Source organism: Akebia trifoliata, chromosome 8, assembly GCF_017979445.1.
Source record: "Akebia trifoliata isolate Shusen 1 chromosome 8, ASM1797944v1, whole genome shotgun sequence".
NCBI classification, from domain to species: domain Eukaryota; kingdom Viridiplantae; phylum Streptophyta; class Magnoliopsida; order Ranunculales; family Lardizabalaceae; genus Akebia; species Akebia trifoliata.
Window position 1 is genome coordinate 5,792,574 of NC_141382.1, and position 18,541 is coordinate 5,811,114.

General features: G+C 35.4%; 2 protein-coding genes across 3 annotated transcripts; both read right to left on the reverse strand.

Moving 5' to 3' along the window:
- Positions 1-2,965: 2,965 nt before the first annotated feature.
- On the reverse strand, positions 2,966-6,334 carry OTP86 (Tetratricopeptide repeat (TPR)-like superfamily protein). Its single transcript, XM_086449829.1, has one exon. The coding sequence runs from the start codon at positions 6,280-6,282 to the stop codon at positions 3,349-3,351; it is 2,934 nt and encodes a 977-aa protein (XP_086305955.1). The 5' UTR covers positions 6,283-6,334; the 3' UTR covers positions 2,966-3,348.
- A 3,532-nt stretch (positions 6,335-9,866) lies between these two features.
- Positions 9,867-18,076, reverse strand: LOC147395702 (ADP,ATP carrier protein 2, chloroplastic-like). Of its 2 annotated transcripts, none has more exons than XM_086449860.1 (5): positions 17,984-18,076; positions 12,328-12,585; positions 12,077-12,220; positions 11,242-11,589; positions 9,867-10,724 (listed from the first exon to the last, which is right to left on the reverse strand). In XM_086449860.1, exons 2-5 carry the CDS (start codon positions 12,427-12,429, stop codon positions 10,179-10,181), a joined length of 1,140 nt encoding a protein of 379 aa, XP_086305986.1. In that variant the 5' UTR covers positions 12,430-12,585; positions 17,984-18,076; the 3' UTR covers positions 9,867-10,178. The 2 variants fall into 2 exon arrangements, with proteins under 2 accessions (XP_086305986.1, XP_086305985.1); XM_086449859.1 differs by lacking the exon at positions 17,984-18,076 and adding an exon at positions 13,641-15,002.
- Between the last annotated feature and the right edge of the window lie 465 nt (positions 18,077-18,541).

Here is an 18,541-nt window from a genome sequence, read left to right on the forward strand (position 1 = left end):
TCTCTGGCATTTACGATTGGGACATTCATCCATATCTCATCTTCATAATATTATGAATTCTAATAAGAATATCTCTTTTTCTTCTTGTCACTGTGATGTATGCCCATTGGCAAAATAATCTAGATTACCTTTTCCTTGTAGTTCTATATCTGCGAAAGCTATTTTTGAATTATTACATTGCGATATTTGAGGACCTTATTCTACTACTTCTTTGAATGGCGCTCATTATCTCCTTACCATTGTTAATGATTTTAGTCGATCTACGTGGGTTTATTTGATGTGTTATAAATCTGAAACACCATATTTTTTTAAATCATTTATAAATATGGTTAAAATTCAATTTAACTCAATTGTTAAGATTATTAGCTCTAATAATGGGATGGAGTTTACTGGCCATGACATCAATCACTTATACCAAGATGGTATTTTGCACCAAGTTGTGTTTCCACACCTCAACAAAATGGAGTTGTAGAACGTAAACACCATCATTTACTTGAGACTGTGAGAGCCTTGTGTTTTCAAGTCAATTTGCCCATAATTTTTTTAGGCGAATGTGTCCTTGTCATTGCTCATCTTATTATCCTACCACCCACTCATTTACTTCATAACAAAAGTACTTATGAAGTCTTTTTCCAGCGACAACAAATACCTTCGTGTATTTGGGTGTCTTTGGTATGCTCATAACATCCATTATAAGCATAAATTTTATGCTTGGGCTCGTCGTTGTGTTTTTCTTGATTATTGACATGGGCAACATGGGTATAAGGTATATGATCTTGATACTAAATAAATTTTCATTAGTAGGGATATTGTTTTCCATGTATCCATATTTCCTTTTCACAATACACCTTTTGTTAGTCCATCTTCAGTTATCTCTAAGCCCATTCGCGAGTTATCCCCTCTTGATTTAATTTCAACATCCATCGTTCCCACTAGTTCATCGGTACCTTCTCCTGCTTCACTTGACCTTAATGATTCTATGGAACCACCAGTCTCATCTTCTCCAGTCGTGGCCACTGCATCCTATGTTCATTGTTCCACTTGACCTCGAGTTCCACTACATCACCTTGCAAAATTTGAGTGTTCCACTTTTGTCACTACCTCTTCTCCAACGACTTTTTTATAGGTCAAACCTACAGGTACTTCTCACCCACTCTCGCATTTCTTAGCTTATAACGAATTTTCTTCGTCTCACTGTTCTTTTTAGTTTTTATTACCTTTATTTCGGAACCAACTTCATCCACTCAAGATGTCAAAGATAGTCATTGGAGAGATGTTATGGCCACAGAAATTCAAGTTTTGAAAGCAAATAAAACATGGACTCTCACACGACTACCTCCTAGTAAAGAACCCATCAGTTGCAAATGAGTTTTCAAAGTGAAATTAATATCGTCCAGATGTTTCCATTGAGCGGTATAAAGCACGCTTAGTTGCTAAAGTTATACTCAACGCGAGGGGTTGGATTATCATCACACATTTGCCCATGTCGCCAAACTTATCACCATTCGATGCTTACTTGCAGTTGCTAGTTCTCGAAAATGGCAATTATATCAAATGGACGTCAATAATGCATTCCTTCATGGTGACTTTGATGAAGAAGTATTCATGAAGTTACCATCGAGATTTTCCAAACAGGGAGAGTTTCATGTGTGTAAACTCAATAAGTCTTTGTATGGCCTCAAATAGACTTCAAGGAATTGGTTTGCTAAACTTTCTACTGCCTTATGCGATGCTAGTTTCAATCAATCTAAGGCCGATTATTCTCTTTTCTATCATCATACCAAGTCTAGCTCCACTTGTGTTTTGGTTGACGATATCATTATCATCGTTGATAATCCTACCATTATTTCTCACTTGAACATGACAAGTTTAACACCATGGACTTGTGTATTTTAAAATATTTTCTTAAAATTGAGGTTATTCGTGCTTCTTCAGGTCCCTTCTTATCTTAATGCAAATATACTTTGGAGATTTTGAATGATGCTAGTTATCTCGATGCCAAAATAGCTACTTCCCCTATGGAGCAAAATTTAAAGCTTAACGCAATAGATGGTGACTTACTTGTCACTTGGCTTCGCTACCTTCTTCATGACCTTGGTGTTCCTCTTACTCAAGCTACTACACTCTTTTGTTACAATCAGACAAACTTACACATTGTTGCCAACCCCGTTTACCATGAGCCTACAAAAAAACATCGAAATTGATTGTCACATCATTCATGAGAAGATTCAAGTCAAATTCCTTCAACCCGCGAAAATCCACACATCTTGCCAAATTGCTTATGTTTTCACCAAGGCTCTTAATCATGATCAATTCAAAATATTGGTATCCAAGTTGGGCATTATCAATCTTCATGCTCCAACTTAAGGGGGAGTATTGCGGATCAACACTGCCACTCTGTTATGATTTAGACGCCAAATCACAACAGTTCAATTATGATGAGATTGCAAAATCCTTATATTCTAATTTCAAATCAGAATCTGTTGTAAATATTCAGTTATTTTCTCCTAAATATTAGGAGATACCAGTTAAAAAATCAACGCAATTCTCTATGCACTGCCATGTCAGTACAGTGCAATGTAGGACATTGGGTTCGACGCTACTCTCTTTGGAAAAAAAACACCACGTGCTTCATTCTTTGTGCCAACTGACTCATTCCACTCATCTTGTTTTTAAACGAATCAAATTATTTAAATCAATTTACTAATTAAAATATATTTGTATTTAAAAATGCTTATAATTTTTCTGATTATAAGTTGGATAAATAAATTCTCAGCACACAAAAAAAAAAAAAAAAATGTGGGGTGGGGGAATATTTCATTTAAAATTTTTTTTTTTTTAAGGTTCAGTTTTTTTAGTTGGTTTCGGATTTGGTTTTTGGTCCGGGTTTCGGGTATTAGGTATTTTGTACATCCTTACGACACAGAGTGCAATAAAAAATAAAAAAAAACCATAGATACTTCTTCTCAAGATATAAGTTATATGCATTCCGATTCTTTAATATTCAGTGAGATTCTTCTTAAATAAAGAATGGGTACATCTAGTTACATAACTACTTAAAATCCTAAATTATAACATCTGCATGTTTACGTGCATCTAGATACACTCTAGTACAATGCAACAAAATTACCCGATCTAATCCTATTTAACATGATTTGATGCATCTCAATACACTGAACAACTCAAAGCCCCACAAAACATTTTCAGAGATCTGTCAAGTGGATCGGATGTCTATTTGGTTCAAACAACCAAGAACTAGGCTTCAACTTGCGTCATCACCCAAGCTTTACCCATATCCCCATTTCGAGCTCCAACACCCATTTTGCATATTTGATGTTTTATCATTATTCACCAGAAATCTCCACATGAACAAACCCCACCCTTGAAATGGTGGAACCTGTTTGCATCCCTCACAACAATTTCTCGATCAAAGAATTTCGAGACTAGTTTGGTGTAGACATGGCAATCACCACACACCCGAAGATTCTTCGTTATTCGAATGGGTGTACCCACAGGTGTCCCAATCAGACCAAAAGCAATGGCAAGCCTCTCACTATGCCCATGAAGCATCCTTATTTTTTCTTCTTCATGAATATTATGCAAAACGAACTTCGTCTCAGGTACATAACCTCCCTCCCTTTCCAATCTCTCCGTAATTTGGTTCAATTTTGAGTAAATCTCTTCTGATTGTGGATGAGACCTGTCCCTTACCATGAAAGTATGCACCTTATTACCAATTTCAATCCAACTACATGAAGGATTCTTCCTCAATCCCCTCACCTTCATTCTCATTCTCACTTCATCAACATCGTTCCATCTTCCTTCAGAAGCAAACATATTTGAGACGAGCACATAATTTCCGGGATTTTGGGGATCGAGCTTAAGAAGTTTCCTTGCCGCAATTTCTCCTAATTCATTACTGGAGTGAACTCGACAAGCCCCAAGGAGAGCACACCATACTGCAGTCGTTGGCTCGATTGGCATGCTCTTTATGAAGTTGTATGCGTCATCTAAGTGATTGGCACGACCGAGAAGATCAACCACACATGCATAGTGTTCCGGCCATGGCTCCAATTGATACTCATTTTTCATAATTGAGAGAAATCTTCTCCCATCCTCGATCAATCCCGAATGACTACATGCATAGAGAAGCGCCAAGAAGGCTACGTGATCGGGGACCATACCCTCGTTCATCATCCTTTTAAACATATCAATGGCTTCCTCGCCCCGACCATGCATCCCACTCGCATTAATCATACTAGTCCACAAAACCAAGTCCTTAACTCCAACTTGATTGAAAACTTTGTATGAGTTATCTATCATCCCACAACGTGCGTACATATCCACAAGAGAACTTCCAATAGATCCTTCTAAGGTGAATCCCTTCCTTATGAGGAACCCATGAATTTCTTTTCCTTTCTTCAAGGCGGATAAACTTGCCGAAGCTGACAGCAAGCTCACTAGTGCTACCAAGTCAGGCTCAATACCAGTCTCTCCCATTTCATAGAAATGTTCAAGGGCCTCGCTCGCAAACCCATTATTGGTGTAACAAGATATCATGCTTGTCCAAGACACAACATCTTTACTCTGTACCCTTTCAAACATTCGAGATGCATACTCTATCTGTCCACATTCTCCGTACACGTCCACAATTGTGTTCTCTAACACAAGATCAAACAACCCGTGTCTCATAATATAATTATGAATTTGCTTTACATATGAAGTACACCTCAAGCCACTACAAGCAAGTAGAATACTCCCGATCATCATCGCATCCACCTTTATTCCTTCCATCTGTACTTCCCGAAACAATTCCACGGATTCCAAATAACAACCATTCTGAGCACTGCCAGCAATGATTGTCGTCCAAGATATGAAGTCTTTATTGGGCATCTTATCGAAAACCCGGTCCATATAATTTGCATTCGAGCATTTTGCATACATATCTAGGAGTGTGTTTCCAACCTGTAAATCAGAATCTAATCCATGTTTTATTGCATAGGCATGAACTTCCATCCCATTCGATAGATTTCCCAACCGACCGGACGTAGAAGCCATACTTAAAACCGAGACCTGGTCAGTTTCATGACCTGCTTCCAGCATTTCATGGAAAAAAACAACAGATTCTTCATAAAGACCATTCTGTACAAAACCCGAAAGCATCGAATTCCACGATACATTATCCTTCTCATCCATCTTGCGAAACACTCGTATGGCTTCACCCATTCTACCACATCTCGAATACATAACTACCAACGCATTGGCTTCATAAACACTGAGTTCCCGACCAGATTTCAAAAGAGATGCATGGATCTCCATACCTAATTTTGAGAAAGATGATTCCTCACAAGCTTGAAGAGCGCCTACAACAGTATATGAATTCATGGGTACGCCCACACTTTGCATTTCTCGGAAAAGCCTCAAGGCCTGAACAGATTGCCCATTGGCCGAACAGGCCGAAATGATAGAGTTCCATGACACAACATCACCCTTATCATCCATTCTGTCAAACAATAGTGTCGCTCCATTGAAATCATCGCATTTCGCATACATAGTCACAAGTGAATTAACAACAAACACAATTTCAACAAACCCACATTTGATTGCTAGACCATGAATCTCAGTCCCATAATTAAGATCTTTCATCCCACCACAAGCTTTCAAAACAGAAGGAAAAGTGCAAGCATCAACAGGTATATCCAATACCCGCATTTCCCGATACAATTCAAGCGCTCCTAAAAATTCCCCATTTGAAACATATGCACCCATCATTGCATTCCAAGTGAAAATGGTTCTATTAGGCATTTCATCAAACAGTTTCTGAGCATCTAAAAGAGACCCACATTTCCCATACATGAACACTATTTTGGTGTTCAAAAACACAGAATCAGAACTCAAATTTGATGTGAGGATATGTGCATGGATTTGCTGGCCTTGTGCAAATGCTTTTTTACTAGAACAAAGTTCTAGAATGGATGAATAAGCTTCATCTGGAGGAAATTGATGAGGGTTTTGGTTGAAGAAGTTGTTGAGTGAAAGAAAAGCTTCTTTGAGGTTTCCTTGCTTGCATATCTCTTTGAGATATGGGGATGATTCAATGGGTTTTTGAGAGGTTTTGGAGATTTGGAGAGATGGATTTTTATGGGTTTTGAAAAAGGTAGGTTGGGTGTAGGTTAGAGTTGATGAGGTGTGGCAATAACACTGTTGCAGTGCCATGGCCATCAAAGACTTGGTGTTGCAGGGAAGCTGAAGTGAGTGCGCATGATAAGAGCGTAGGCGCATAAGCAGAGTAAACCGTCCTGCTTTTGATATTATGCGCCTGTTCTTATGTAACTGGATGATACACTAGTCAGTAGTAACGGACTAACGGTTGAGTTTTAAAACCCGGTATGCCGCTACCGAGTTGACACGTCCGAGTTCTTTTTGGACGGGTTAAACTGTTTAAATTTTTTTTTAAATTATTTATTTGTTTACCATTTGTGTTTGAATAATTACTATTTTTCATTATTATATGGTAGATTAGTAGATGCTCCTCACGAAGTTACATCAATAACTCAAAACCCAATTGATTCGATTAAATTTCTTTGACTAGATCAATATTTTTAAATTGGTCGAGTCATTGTAATGGATGATTCACATTGATTATCTTGCCTGGTGGCTTTCAAATCATTAGAGTCTCAATCAAACGAACGAGTTTCAAAGCTATGATAGACGATTATGATCTATCCATAAGCACAATTTTATAAGATGAGTCGTGATGAATGCACACGGTTTTGGTACACAATTGGGTACGCAGCTAACGTTGCAAAGCCACAAAATCATAGATCTTTTTCATCGGGATACACAAGAAAAAGATATGCGATTATGTGCCCTTGTCATATCAGTTGACGTACTAAAACCGCGTGCATTCATCATTACTCTTATAGGATATATTGTTAACAATGAAGGAGTTCAACTTTTAATAGTTAATCACTACATACATGGTCTTAAACTCAATTTATATTGATTGATTTTCATATATTTAAATTGAAATAATTATAATTTTATAATAAAATAAGATAGATTAAGAAATATTTAATCATAAAATAATATTTTTATTTATATAATAATTATTTAAAATCTAAAAAAATTAATTATTTTAATTAAAATCTATAAAATACCGGTTGACTCAGCTAAGTTTTACTGAGTTGGACAAGATTTTCAAAATATCGTCTGAGACGCCTTGTGAGATGATGTGAATGTTGAGACGTGAAACACCGTGTACATCTGTATCGTTGCTAAACAAGACCGGGTGAGTCATCTCTTTCTTGGACAACATTTAAAACCATTACTACTTGTATAAGTGCTCATTCTTTTTGTACTCGTCAAATGTAGGCCCCCGGTGGAGGATTAGATGATCTAGCTCTGAACAAAGTGGAATGGAGGAACCAACTCCAATTAGGGCATTCCATACATTGACAAACATAGTCCATACTCATTTACAAAATTATTAAGATTATCCTTAAAAGTAAAAAAAAAAGGAGAATGACTTTGAAAGACTCTTTATTGAAAATATGTATCGAATAGTTCGCTAATAAAGAATACAGTCCATTGAAGTCCCACATAATAAAATATTAATCTATTAAAAATCTTTTAAAGATTTAAAAAAAAAATACTTAAAATACACTTTTAACAATTTTACAAAATGTTTGATCTAAAAATATAGGGGGTCAATTAAAAAAACTCAACTAATTTATTTAGTTATTAATATTTTAGTGAAAAATAAAAAATAAAAATTTTATTTCTTAAAAAAATTCAATATAATTTTTATTTGACACATTTTTGTCGACTTTGCTAATTTTTGAGTTGAATCAATTAAATGGGCATTTAAGTCGAATTTTAAAATTATATTTTAATAAATCTAATATTCATAGACTAAATCAATTTGATGATGATCATCCTCATCTCCATCATCATCATTGGTGTAGTCATCAACATCTATGTGTTTTAAAGATTATTAGTTTTGATCAGAGAAACAAGATTTAAAAAAAAAAAAATTATCTACAAGAAATGACCATAATTAAAGGGGCATGCTATTAATTATAAAACATAAGAGTAATTCAAATATTCTCAAATAAACATAGTTCTTTAAACTTAAAAAATCATTAAAAGGGTTATTATGATATTTTCACTTCAAAAATTCATTTTTAAGCTAATATTTGATAAATTAAGTATTAAAGAGTCCATATTTTTTTTAGAAAGAACTTTTTTATACATATTTTCAAAACATAGGTCTTTGCATTAATTAAAGGGGCATGCCATTAATTATAAAACATAAGAGTAATTCAAATATTCTCAAATAAACATAGTTATTTAAACTTAAAAAATCATTAAAAGGGTTATTATGATATTTTCACTTCAAAAATTCATTTTTAAACTAATATTTTATAAATTAAGTATTAAAGAGTCCATATTTTTTTTAGAAAGAACTTTTTTATACATATTTTCAAAACATAGGTTTTTTGCATTAATTAAAAGGGTTATTATGATATTTTCACTTCAAAAATTTATTTTTAAGCTAATATTTGATAAATTAAGTATTAAAGAGTCCATATTTTTTTTTAGAAAGAACTTTTTTATACATATTTTCAAAACATAGGTCTTTGCATTAATTGCTCCCCCCCCCCCCCCCCCCCCCCCCCTCCCCCTCACACACACACACACACACACAAAACCCACTAATAATAATTCATAAACATTTGGCCTCATTGTTTAATTATAACTTATCATCTAAAAACCATCTTGGTCTTGGCTGAAAATTTATTTATTAATGGTTGAAGCATTGTTAGAATAAAAGTTTGAAATTAGCTACACTTTAGAAAACTAAAACTTCCATTGTTTAAGATTGATGGATAAGAAATACCCCAACTCTAAGGAAGTTTTGCAATGCTCAACAAGATAAGTCAAAAGATCACTCAATTTTGAACAGACGACCAGAAGGAAAAAACCCCTATCACTAGTTTTACCGTTGAACCAACCCCCTCTTCTCCCAAGGGTCATTATTTAGGTTGAATTATTCGGAAAAAAAAAAAACTAAATTAAATCAGTAATGATGAGAACAAAATAATTGATGCCAGAACTGAAGTGTAATGTAATCAATATGTGCTGAAAAAATAACAAGACAAGACAATATCAGAAAGTAATATAGAATATATATTTGTAACAATGGTCCTGATAGACAACAAATTAGAGGACTATTATTGAATGATTTAGATGTCGACAACTATAACCAATGATAGCCCCAATGACAAGTTATAAAATTCTGAAAATGAGGTTCATTGTAGTTAGAAAAAATCTGAAACTTCAATCATTATCTATTTATTTATATAGATAGATAGAATATATATTTGTAACAATGGTCGAGATAGACAACAAACTGAAGAACTATTATTGAATGATTTAGATGTAGACAACCATGACCAATGATAGCCACGGTGACAAGTTATAAAATTCTAGTGAGGTTAGGACTCACCATCAATGGGTCCCACCATAGAAGTCTCATCGGTGTGGAATCGAACAGATTGCATAATCCTAATCGTCAGTTCTGCTTAGCAAAAAAATTCATCTAATACATGATATTCTTTTCGACGAACATGACAGATTAGGCAAACAGTTCAGAAGCAAGACTTGAGTTAATTAAATCTTATGAGAGTTTTAATTCACCAAACAGGAAAGTAGGAGCCCTCCTAAAAGTTTCAATTTATGGTTTGAAACCAAAATCATAGACTTTAAGAGCTTAAAATTCAAAAGTAACATAGTTTGCTCAATCAAAGGGTGAGAATAAATAATTCAGTCTCAACAAAATACCAAGAAGTTGACACACAGAATTCATGATTTTAGAACAAAAAACTCTTAAAATAACTCAAAATCTTAAATACAACTAGTTATTCCTCTACTTTGGCACATTAACTTATAAAATACCAAAACGTGCATTATAAATACCTCAACTTAGCAAATACAAGTACCAACGATTTCCAGTTACAGGTGCCTCTCTCTCTCCTTCTCATCCTAGTTGTCGGCTTCAACATTAAATGACCATTATTCGTTGACACCATCATTATCAAGATCACCATCAATCCATGATCAATGGGATTTAAGGTCACTTGTCCGATGAAACTTGTGATTGACACATTTGCAGCTCAAAGAGATTTATCGGGCACCTCTTTCTCCTTGGCCGATAGATGGCCATTTCCTTCATGGTCACCACCTTCCACTCCTTGAACAGGTGCTTGCTTTACAACAGCACCTACTAGATCTTCTTCACCTTCATCTTTTGCGTCAAGCTTCCTTACGGTGAGATGCTGAAGCCCTCCAGTAGAGGACGTGTCCTCAACAACCGGGACATACTTTCCCTCAATGAATCCCATTGAATTCAAGGTACTAACAAAGCGGTAAGTGACACCCTGCTTTGGTTGGAGATTTAGACTAAGCCTCGAGTTTACGGCAGAAATCTTACCCTCGATGAGCTTGTCTTTAAGGTCCTTCTTTGCCATTGGGGTGAACTGACGGTCCAACGATCTTGCAGCAGCCAACCAGGCCAGAACAATAATAAGCAATATCCCTCCGAGATAAGGCGTCGAATTTGAGAGGGAACCGAAAGTTAAAATGAGGAATTGTTGAATCAAAGCACCTCCCGATTTCCCTAAAGGATTGCAGACCACATCAATTGCTGCTTTTCCTTTCACCTGGCATGCAAGTAACCATTTAATTAGGATGGTATACTACCAAAGCCAATTTCAATTATAAAAAATAATGTCTATTTAGAATGGACAGCTCGTATGGACCTCGGGGGGACTTTGAAGTCTCCAAAGAGCATACCCCAAACTTGTCTCTTTCTTCTCAATAGCTCGTATGGACTGTTACCCCCCTAGCCCCCTTGGGGGAGGGAACATTCAGAATATTAGCTACTTTTAGAAGAGATTCTCTTTGCAAAAGATAGTTCTCTAAGAGGGGTCATGATGAATTATTAGCGAGAGCTTCAGAGTCAATTATAGGTCGCTCTGAACTTCAGATGCTAAGAACGGAGTCAAATTCAGCTATAGAACCGTCCATCAAACTGAAATTGTATTTTTATGGCGCCAATGCTCATTTGCAATGCTTTTGGGTTCAGTTGGACAGTTCCTTTCAATAACATTTTTTTTACCGACTTTTATGTACATGAATCATGAATGTTATAGACAAGAGTAAGAAAGATCATTGCACCTTCGTTTCTTCATCCAATGGAATGTAAGCCATCTCTTTGCAGGGATCAAACAAGCTGTATTTTGCACTCTTGCTAAAGATGTTCTGTAGAGCTCCAACATAAACTGCCGCTAGAAGTGGGGTCACACCGAGACTCCCAAACAATGGAGCCAATGGATCACTGAATAAAACTAATGAGAAAAAAGCAACTCCCGTAACAAGTAGAACAGTGGGTGTGATTGCAGCTGCTACACCCCATCCAAATTTCCGAAAGATCACTCGACTGAGTAGCATCATTGTGAATGTAGCGATTCCGGTGCATGTTGAAAAATCACCCATGAAGGCAGAGTACTCATTGGGACTGGGAAACTACCAATCACAATTTATTTTAATATGATACCATGAAGAAAAGAGAAACATTTCCTCACTAATTTAGTAAGATTTTAAGTCTTACTAAGGGTTGTTTTGCTCTAATGGATTATTACCACATTGGCAACCCAACACCACAGCCCTCTAGATCTCATGGAAAAACTCAGATCCAAAAAAACGTTCATATTTTTATTTTATTTTCGGGCTTGATCCAAGGTTTTGAAAATGGGTGGCTAATAAACTTCCACAGAACCCACAAATTTAAAATTAAATTTCAAGGGTAAAAAACAAATTCTACTACCCTGTGGGATATTATCATGTTTTTGGATGCCACAAGGTGAGGTCAATGACCCTTACTAAGAGTTGAAATCTTACTAAGTTAGTAAGGCTAATTGCACTCTTAAGAAAATAACTTCTACTACTACAATTATCACTGGGGCACCAAAAAAATCATAGGAAAGAATAAGGGAACAAAGATTTGATTTACCTGAGCCTTGAGCTTGGATTTCCATGTAACTTCAACAAGGTTGATACTGATCCCGTAGGCAACAACCAAAGTTGCAAGATCCCTCACGTACCTTGAAGACAACAGAAACTTAAGACTTTCCATCGTTCCCATCTTCGGCTTGTCCTGTAAGACATAGCATGAAGTTTCCAATAGTGTACAAATAGAAGATATTGAGTTTAAGATTGGAAGAATAGTTTTAAAAAAAATTCAAAGAACTACCATTAACTAACCTTCTTCTTCTTCACCCGCCCAGTTTCTGTCTTAATAACCCTGTTCATTCCCCAATAGATTCCACATATAACTAGCCCTAAGGCCACTACAATGCTCATCATTCCTTTGAGGGATACAGCCCATCCATCAACCCCAGGTCCTAAATTCTTTCGTAAGTTGGAGAAATATTTCACAGTTCGACCTGAAAATACAAGAGCAATATTTGCTCCCAGCCCGAATAGCGGATAGAATTGAGACGCTTCATCCACTGTGGTGATCTAAATCCCATACACCAAAAAACATTTTAAATACTAATTACTTTAATAAATAACAAATTCAAGAAACAGAATAGAATTAAATAACCATATAAGGATTAGTAAATTGCGGGTCTAAAACCATGCAATAAGAAGAAGAAACAGATTAAGAATCAACTCAGTATAATATATTCTAGCTAAGTATTAGTGCAAGTTAACAATACCAAATAAGTGGTCTGATACATTAAAGTTGTAAAATTCAATTAGCCCAAAATCATATTTAAACAACCAAACTGGTAACAAACATGTAATCGCCTCAATACCCACCAAATTATATAAACAACACCCAATAAGCGGTCTGATCCATCAAAGTAGTAATATTCAATTAGCCCAAAATCATATTTAAACAACCAAACCAGTAACAAAAACATAATCGTCTCAATACCCACCAAATTACATAAATAACACCCAATAAGTGGTCTGATACATCAAAGTTGTAAAATTCAATTAGTCCAAAATCATATTTAAACAGCCAAACCAGTAACAAACATGTAATCTTCATACCCACCCAATTATATAAACAACACCCAATAAGTGGTCTGATCCATCAAAGTTGTAAAATTCAATTAGTTCAAAATCATATTTAAACAACCAAACCACTAACAAACATGTAATCTTCTCAATACCCCCCAGATCATGTTAACAACACCCAAGAAGTGGTCTGATACGTCAAAGAAGTAAAATTAAATTAGCCCAAAATCATATTTAAACAACCAAACCAGTAACAAACATGTAATCTTCTCAATACCCCCAGATCATGTTAACAACACCCAATAAGTGGTCTGATACGTCAAAGAAGTAAAATTAAATTAGCCCAAAATCATAACCGAACCAGTAACAAACACGTGATCATCACAATACCCACCAAATTACATAAAAAAATCCACTTAGAAAAAGAAACAATAAATCTAATAATGCATATATTCCCCCATCTATGCAGACACAATTTAGTAATAAAATAAAATGAAAGAAACTTCCCCAAAACCACATAAACCCATTAAAATTTTCAAATTTCTCACCTGATTAGCATAACCCCAGAATAGCAATGAAACCACCACACTGCCCCAAAGCTCAGCCATAACATAAAAAATACAGAAACTCCATATCCGAAAAATCGCAATGGGGCCAAGGAAACTTGGACCGAGAATTTCCAAAAGCCGATCAGCCAATCCAATTGGATGAATCACATTAACATTTGGATACAGAAGAAATGCAAATGCCCCAAAGAATGCAATAAAGGGCAGCATACAAGTGTAAAAAAGCGCCTCTTTCGACAAAACATTCGAAAGCTTATTGTACAAAATCATAAACCCAATCGCTGTAGGCAAATTGACCCATGTTTTCAAAAAGGGAATAATCTCAGCACTGCTTCCTTGGGCCGTAACAACAAGAACATCCTTCGTGTCACGAAGAATTGTGTAATTGAAGAGAATACAGAAGAACATAAGCCCTAAAGGTGCCACCTTTTTCAAAGTTTCGATTTCTACACCTAAGAACTTCTTGGCGGGAAGATTAGATGGATTTGATTCTGAAGCAAAAGCTGAAGAATCGGCTGTAGCAGCCGAACATCGAATCCCCAAAGGTTCATGGTTTGATGAAATTGGATTGGAATTGTGGAATTTTTTAAAGAGTGGTGAAGTTGAGAATGAGTTGAGACGAGTAGAGGAAACCCTAATTTCGCTGCGATTGCTGGTTTTGAGTCTTAGAGTTTGTTTTCTGGAATGATTGAAGTTGAGATTGGGAAGATAAGGGAGACATGGAGAGGTTCTAAGAAGAATCTCCATGGCTCTCGCTTTATGTATCTGAAACCCTAAAAATCTGAGAAGATGTTAAAAGGAAACAAAATTAGAAGGTCATCTCCAAGATTGTAACTGAAGTGTGCAACTCTCTCATCAGTGTCATCACTTCATTTTCTTAAAAAATATCATCTCGAGAAAAACTATTTTTATTGGAAAATCTGTTCCTAGATTATTTGTAAGAATTGATATCGACAGGTTGATTATGGGAAAAATTACTTAAGATTCTTTCTAATCAGTCCTCGATAAATAGTCTATTTAGTAAATCCCTCTTTTTTAATCAGTCACTGAACCCCACTTTGGTCATTTCTCACGAATTGTCCCAATCATTAAATTCATCATTTTCATCTAAAAAATTTGGATTTTGAATATCCCAATCGAATTTTAGAGATTCCATTTTGATGAAATTATAGGGTGACTTAAACATGCCCCTCCATGCTTTGGTGAATGCTTGCACAACCATTGATTTTTAAAAGTGATGAGATACCCATGACCTTAGTCTGACAAAGACCAACGAAAAATTGATCTAAATACCCTCATCTTCAACTTCAAAATTTTTAAACATTTATTTTCTTCAAAATATTTTCATATCAGGTCATCAAATACGAGTTTTAGTTGTACAATAGTGTATTTTCCTTAAATTCATTTATGGTGCAAAGTAATTTTCTTTTTTGGGTGAGAAAGTGTTTTCTACGAAAGAAAATGATTTTCCCACCTCAGTTTTTCACTCTAGTTCGCAGCACTAAGACAGCAATTGGCGCTAAGGTTGGGGGACAACTTTATTTTTTTTAATCTCTACATCCCTTGCTTGCAATAAAAGGTTAAAAAGAGAGTGAGAGAGAAGGGCAATTTTGCAAATTGAAAATTTTTTTTAAAAAAAAAAAAAAAACATATATATATATATATATAGGGTCACGTTATTACAACCCCCTTTCGGACCCCCTTTGCGACACATCTTTTTGTCTTATATGGGCAAAAATGTTTGGAATGGGCTGATTTTTTGTGAAGATGATCTCTATGGTGAGGGGATCATCCTGGCAAAAAATCATCCCATTCCAAAACTTCTAGACCGTCCGATTTTTGTTGAAAAATTATAGATCGTCCAATTTTTGTAAATCAATTTTGATGGGATTAGAAGTTTTGGAATGGGATGATTTTTTGCCAGGATGATCCCCTCACCATAGAGATCATCCTCACAAAAAATCAGCCCATTCCAAATATTTTTGCCCATATAAGACAAAAAGGTGTGTCGCAAAGGGGGTCCAAAAGGGGGTCGTAATAACGTGACCCATATATATATATATATATATGGATGGTGTTATTACGATCCCTTTTGCGACACACCATTTTGTCTTATATGGGCAAAAATATTTGGAATGGGCTGATTTTTTGTGAGGATGATCTTTGTGATGAGGGGATCATCCTGGCAAAAAATCATCACATTCCAAAACTTCTAACCCCATCAAAATTTATTTACAAAAATTGGACGGTCTAAAAATTTTCAACTTGAAAACATGGGGCTAGAAATTTCATAATGAGCTGATTTTTGGCAAGGATGATCTCCTCACCATAGAGATCATCCTCACAAAAAATCAGCCCATTCCAAACATTTTTGCCCATATAAGACAAAAAGGTGTGTCGCAAAGGGGGTCGTAATGGGGGTCGTAATAATCTGACCCTATATATATATGGGTCCCGTTCAATGGCCAACAGTTTGGCAAACACTTTTTCAAAACATGGGTTAGAGGTCTTGGAATGGGCTGATTTTTGGTAAGGATGATCTTTACGGTGAGGAGATCATCCTCACAAAAAATCAGCTCATTTCAAAACTTCTAGCCCCAGTTTACAAGTTGAAAAATCGTGAACCGTCCATTTTTTGTAAATCATTTTTGATGGGGTTAGAAGTTTTGGAATGGGCTGATTTTTGGTGATGATGATCTCCTCACCGTAGAGATCATCCTCACCAAAAATCAGCCCATTCCAAGACCTCTAACCCATGTTTTGAAAAATGTGTTTGCCAAAATGTTGGCCATTGAACGCTACCCTATATATATATAGGGTCTTGTTCAGCACCAAACATTTTGGCCATCATTTTTGTCTTACATGAGTTACAGATTTTGGAATGGGCTGATTTTTGGTGAGGATGATCTCTATGATGAGGAGATCATCCTCACCAAAAATCAGTCTATTCCAAAACTTCTAATCCCATGTTTACAAGTTGAAAAATTGTGGGCTGTCCATATTTTGTAAATCATTTTTTATGGGATTAGAAGTTTTGGAATGGGCTGATTTTTGGTGATGATGATCTTCTCACCGTAATGATTATCCTCACAAAAAATCAATCCATTCAAAAACTTCTTACTCATGTTTTGAAAAATGTTTGTTGCTGAACATTTTATATATATATATATATATAGAGAGAGAGAGAAAGAAAGAAAGAAAGGAGGGGAAGAAGAAAAAGAGAACTGAAGAAATGATGGATGTGGTTATAAGAGTTCTAAGTTAGCAGAATTCTTTGTCACGTAATTTCTGACCCCACGAAAGGAGTTAACAATTTGTGCGTTATCTTGGAGAGAGCTCAACGAAACAAAACAAACACGTCTATGTAGATGTAGACCACCAGCACCTGTAGAGATCCTATGAAAGCTTTATCATTTCTTGGGGGATTAGTAGAATTAATAACGTAGAGTCAAAAAGGAATTGATTTCCAGCAGAATCAGACAAAATCAATGACAAGCACGATACGCAATTACTTACTTTGGGGTATCAAGGGAATATCATTAATGGAACATATAGGGATAGTAGGACCAATTATTTTTTATGTTGCCTTGCATAAGTAAAAGCTATAATAATCTTATATAATAAAACACAAATTGTAGGGCCCACTTGTCAAAGTTTTAGCCTGGGATAAAAGTCTCATTCGCTGCAATTTTACCGGGGACAAACATCTCATATAGTTATAATTCTTGTAAGACCACTTTATTATTTTTTTCTCTTCTCCCCTTCTAATTTTATTATATTTTTTTTTAACTCACTTTATTATTATTTTTTCTTATCCTCGTAACCTCAATTTTTTAAAAGCATCCATCATCTTCTTTTTTTTCACTTTTACCCTTTAACCGCAAAAAGAATGCCCATGTATCCCCCCCCTAGGGCTGTCAACGGATAGCTATCCGATTGGATAATGCTATATCCGAATTTGAATTAAAAAAAATATATTGATATCCGAATTCGAATCCGATCAGATATTGTTAACTAACATTCAAATTTGTATTCGAAAAATATATCGGATATCCGATAATATTCGATTCGATAAAAATCCTAACAAACTTAGATTCGATGTATACAAACCTCAATTGGCAAAAATCAAATCGATTTTCCTAATTTTTTCAACTTCAGAAATTACAATCTTCAACGTATTTCAGTTTCAAAATCAAATAAGCTTTCATTTTTGAAAAAAAAAATGATTTTAAAATCAAATAAATTTTGATTTTTGAAAAAATAAATGAAAAATTCGAATAAAATATAAGGTTTTACTGAGAGAGAGAGAGAGAGGAAATACCTACTTTGGTGTTCGCCGGCCGAAGAAGAGGGTGGCTATGGGGAATTTGCACAGTCGAAACCCATTGATTCTGCGTCTTTGGTTGAGAAGATAAAGATTTCAAGTGATATTTCGTTGTAAAACTTGAATACAAGAGAGAATATATATATATATATATAAGTTTTGCTGTGTTACATGAATACGTAACACATGTATTTATAATCGGATGGATATTATCGAATCGGATTTAGTAATATCCGAATTCGTATCCGAAATTCATTCAAATGTTAAAATAGCATATGAATACGAATCCGATATCCGAAAATTTCGGATAATATCCAATTTTTCGAATTCAAAATTGAATTCGAATTTCGACTATCCATTGACACCCTCCTCACCCCCAACAAAAAAAAAAAAGGGAGGGGGGGGGGGGGGGGGTGAAAGAAAAGAAGAAACAATCACAGAGAAAGTCCATGGAGGGGGGAAAAAAAAAGGATCAAGAAGGGGAGTGTGGTAGTTTCGAAGTAAAAAAATGAGAAACAAGAGAGGATAAGGAAGAACTAAAAGAATAGGGAAAATTGGC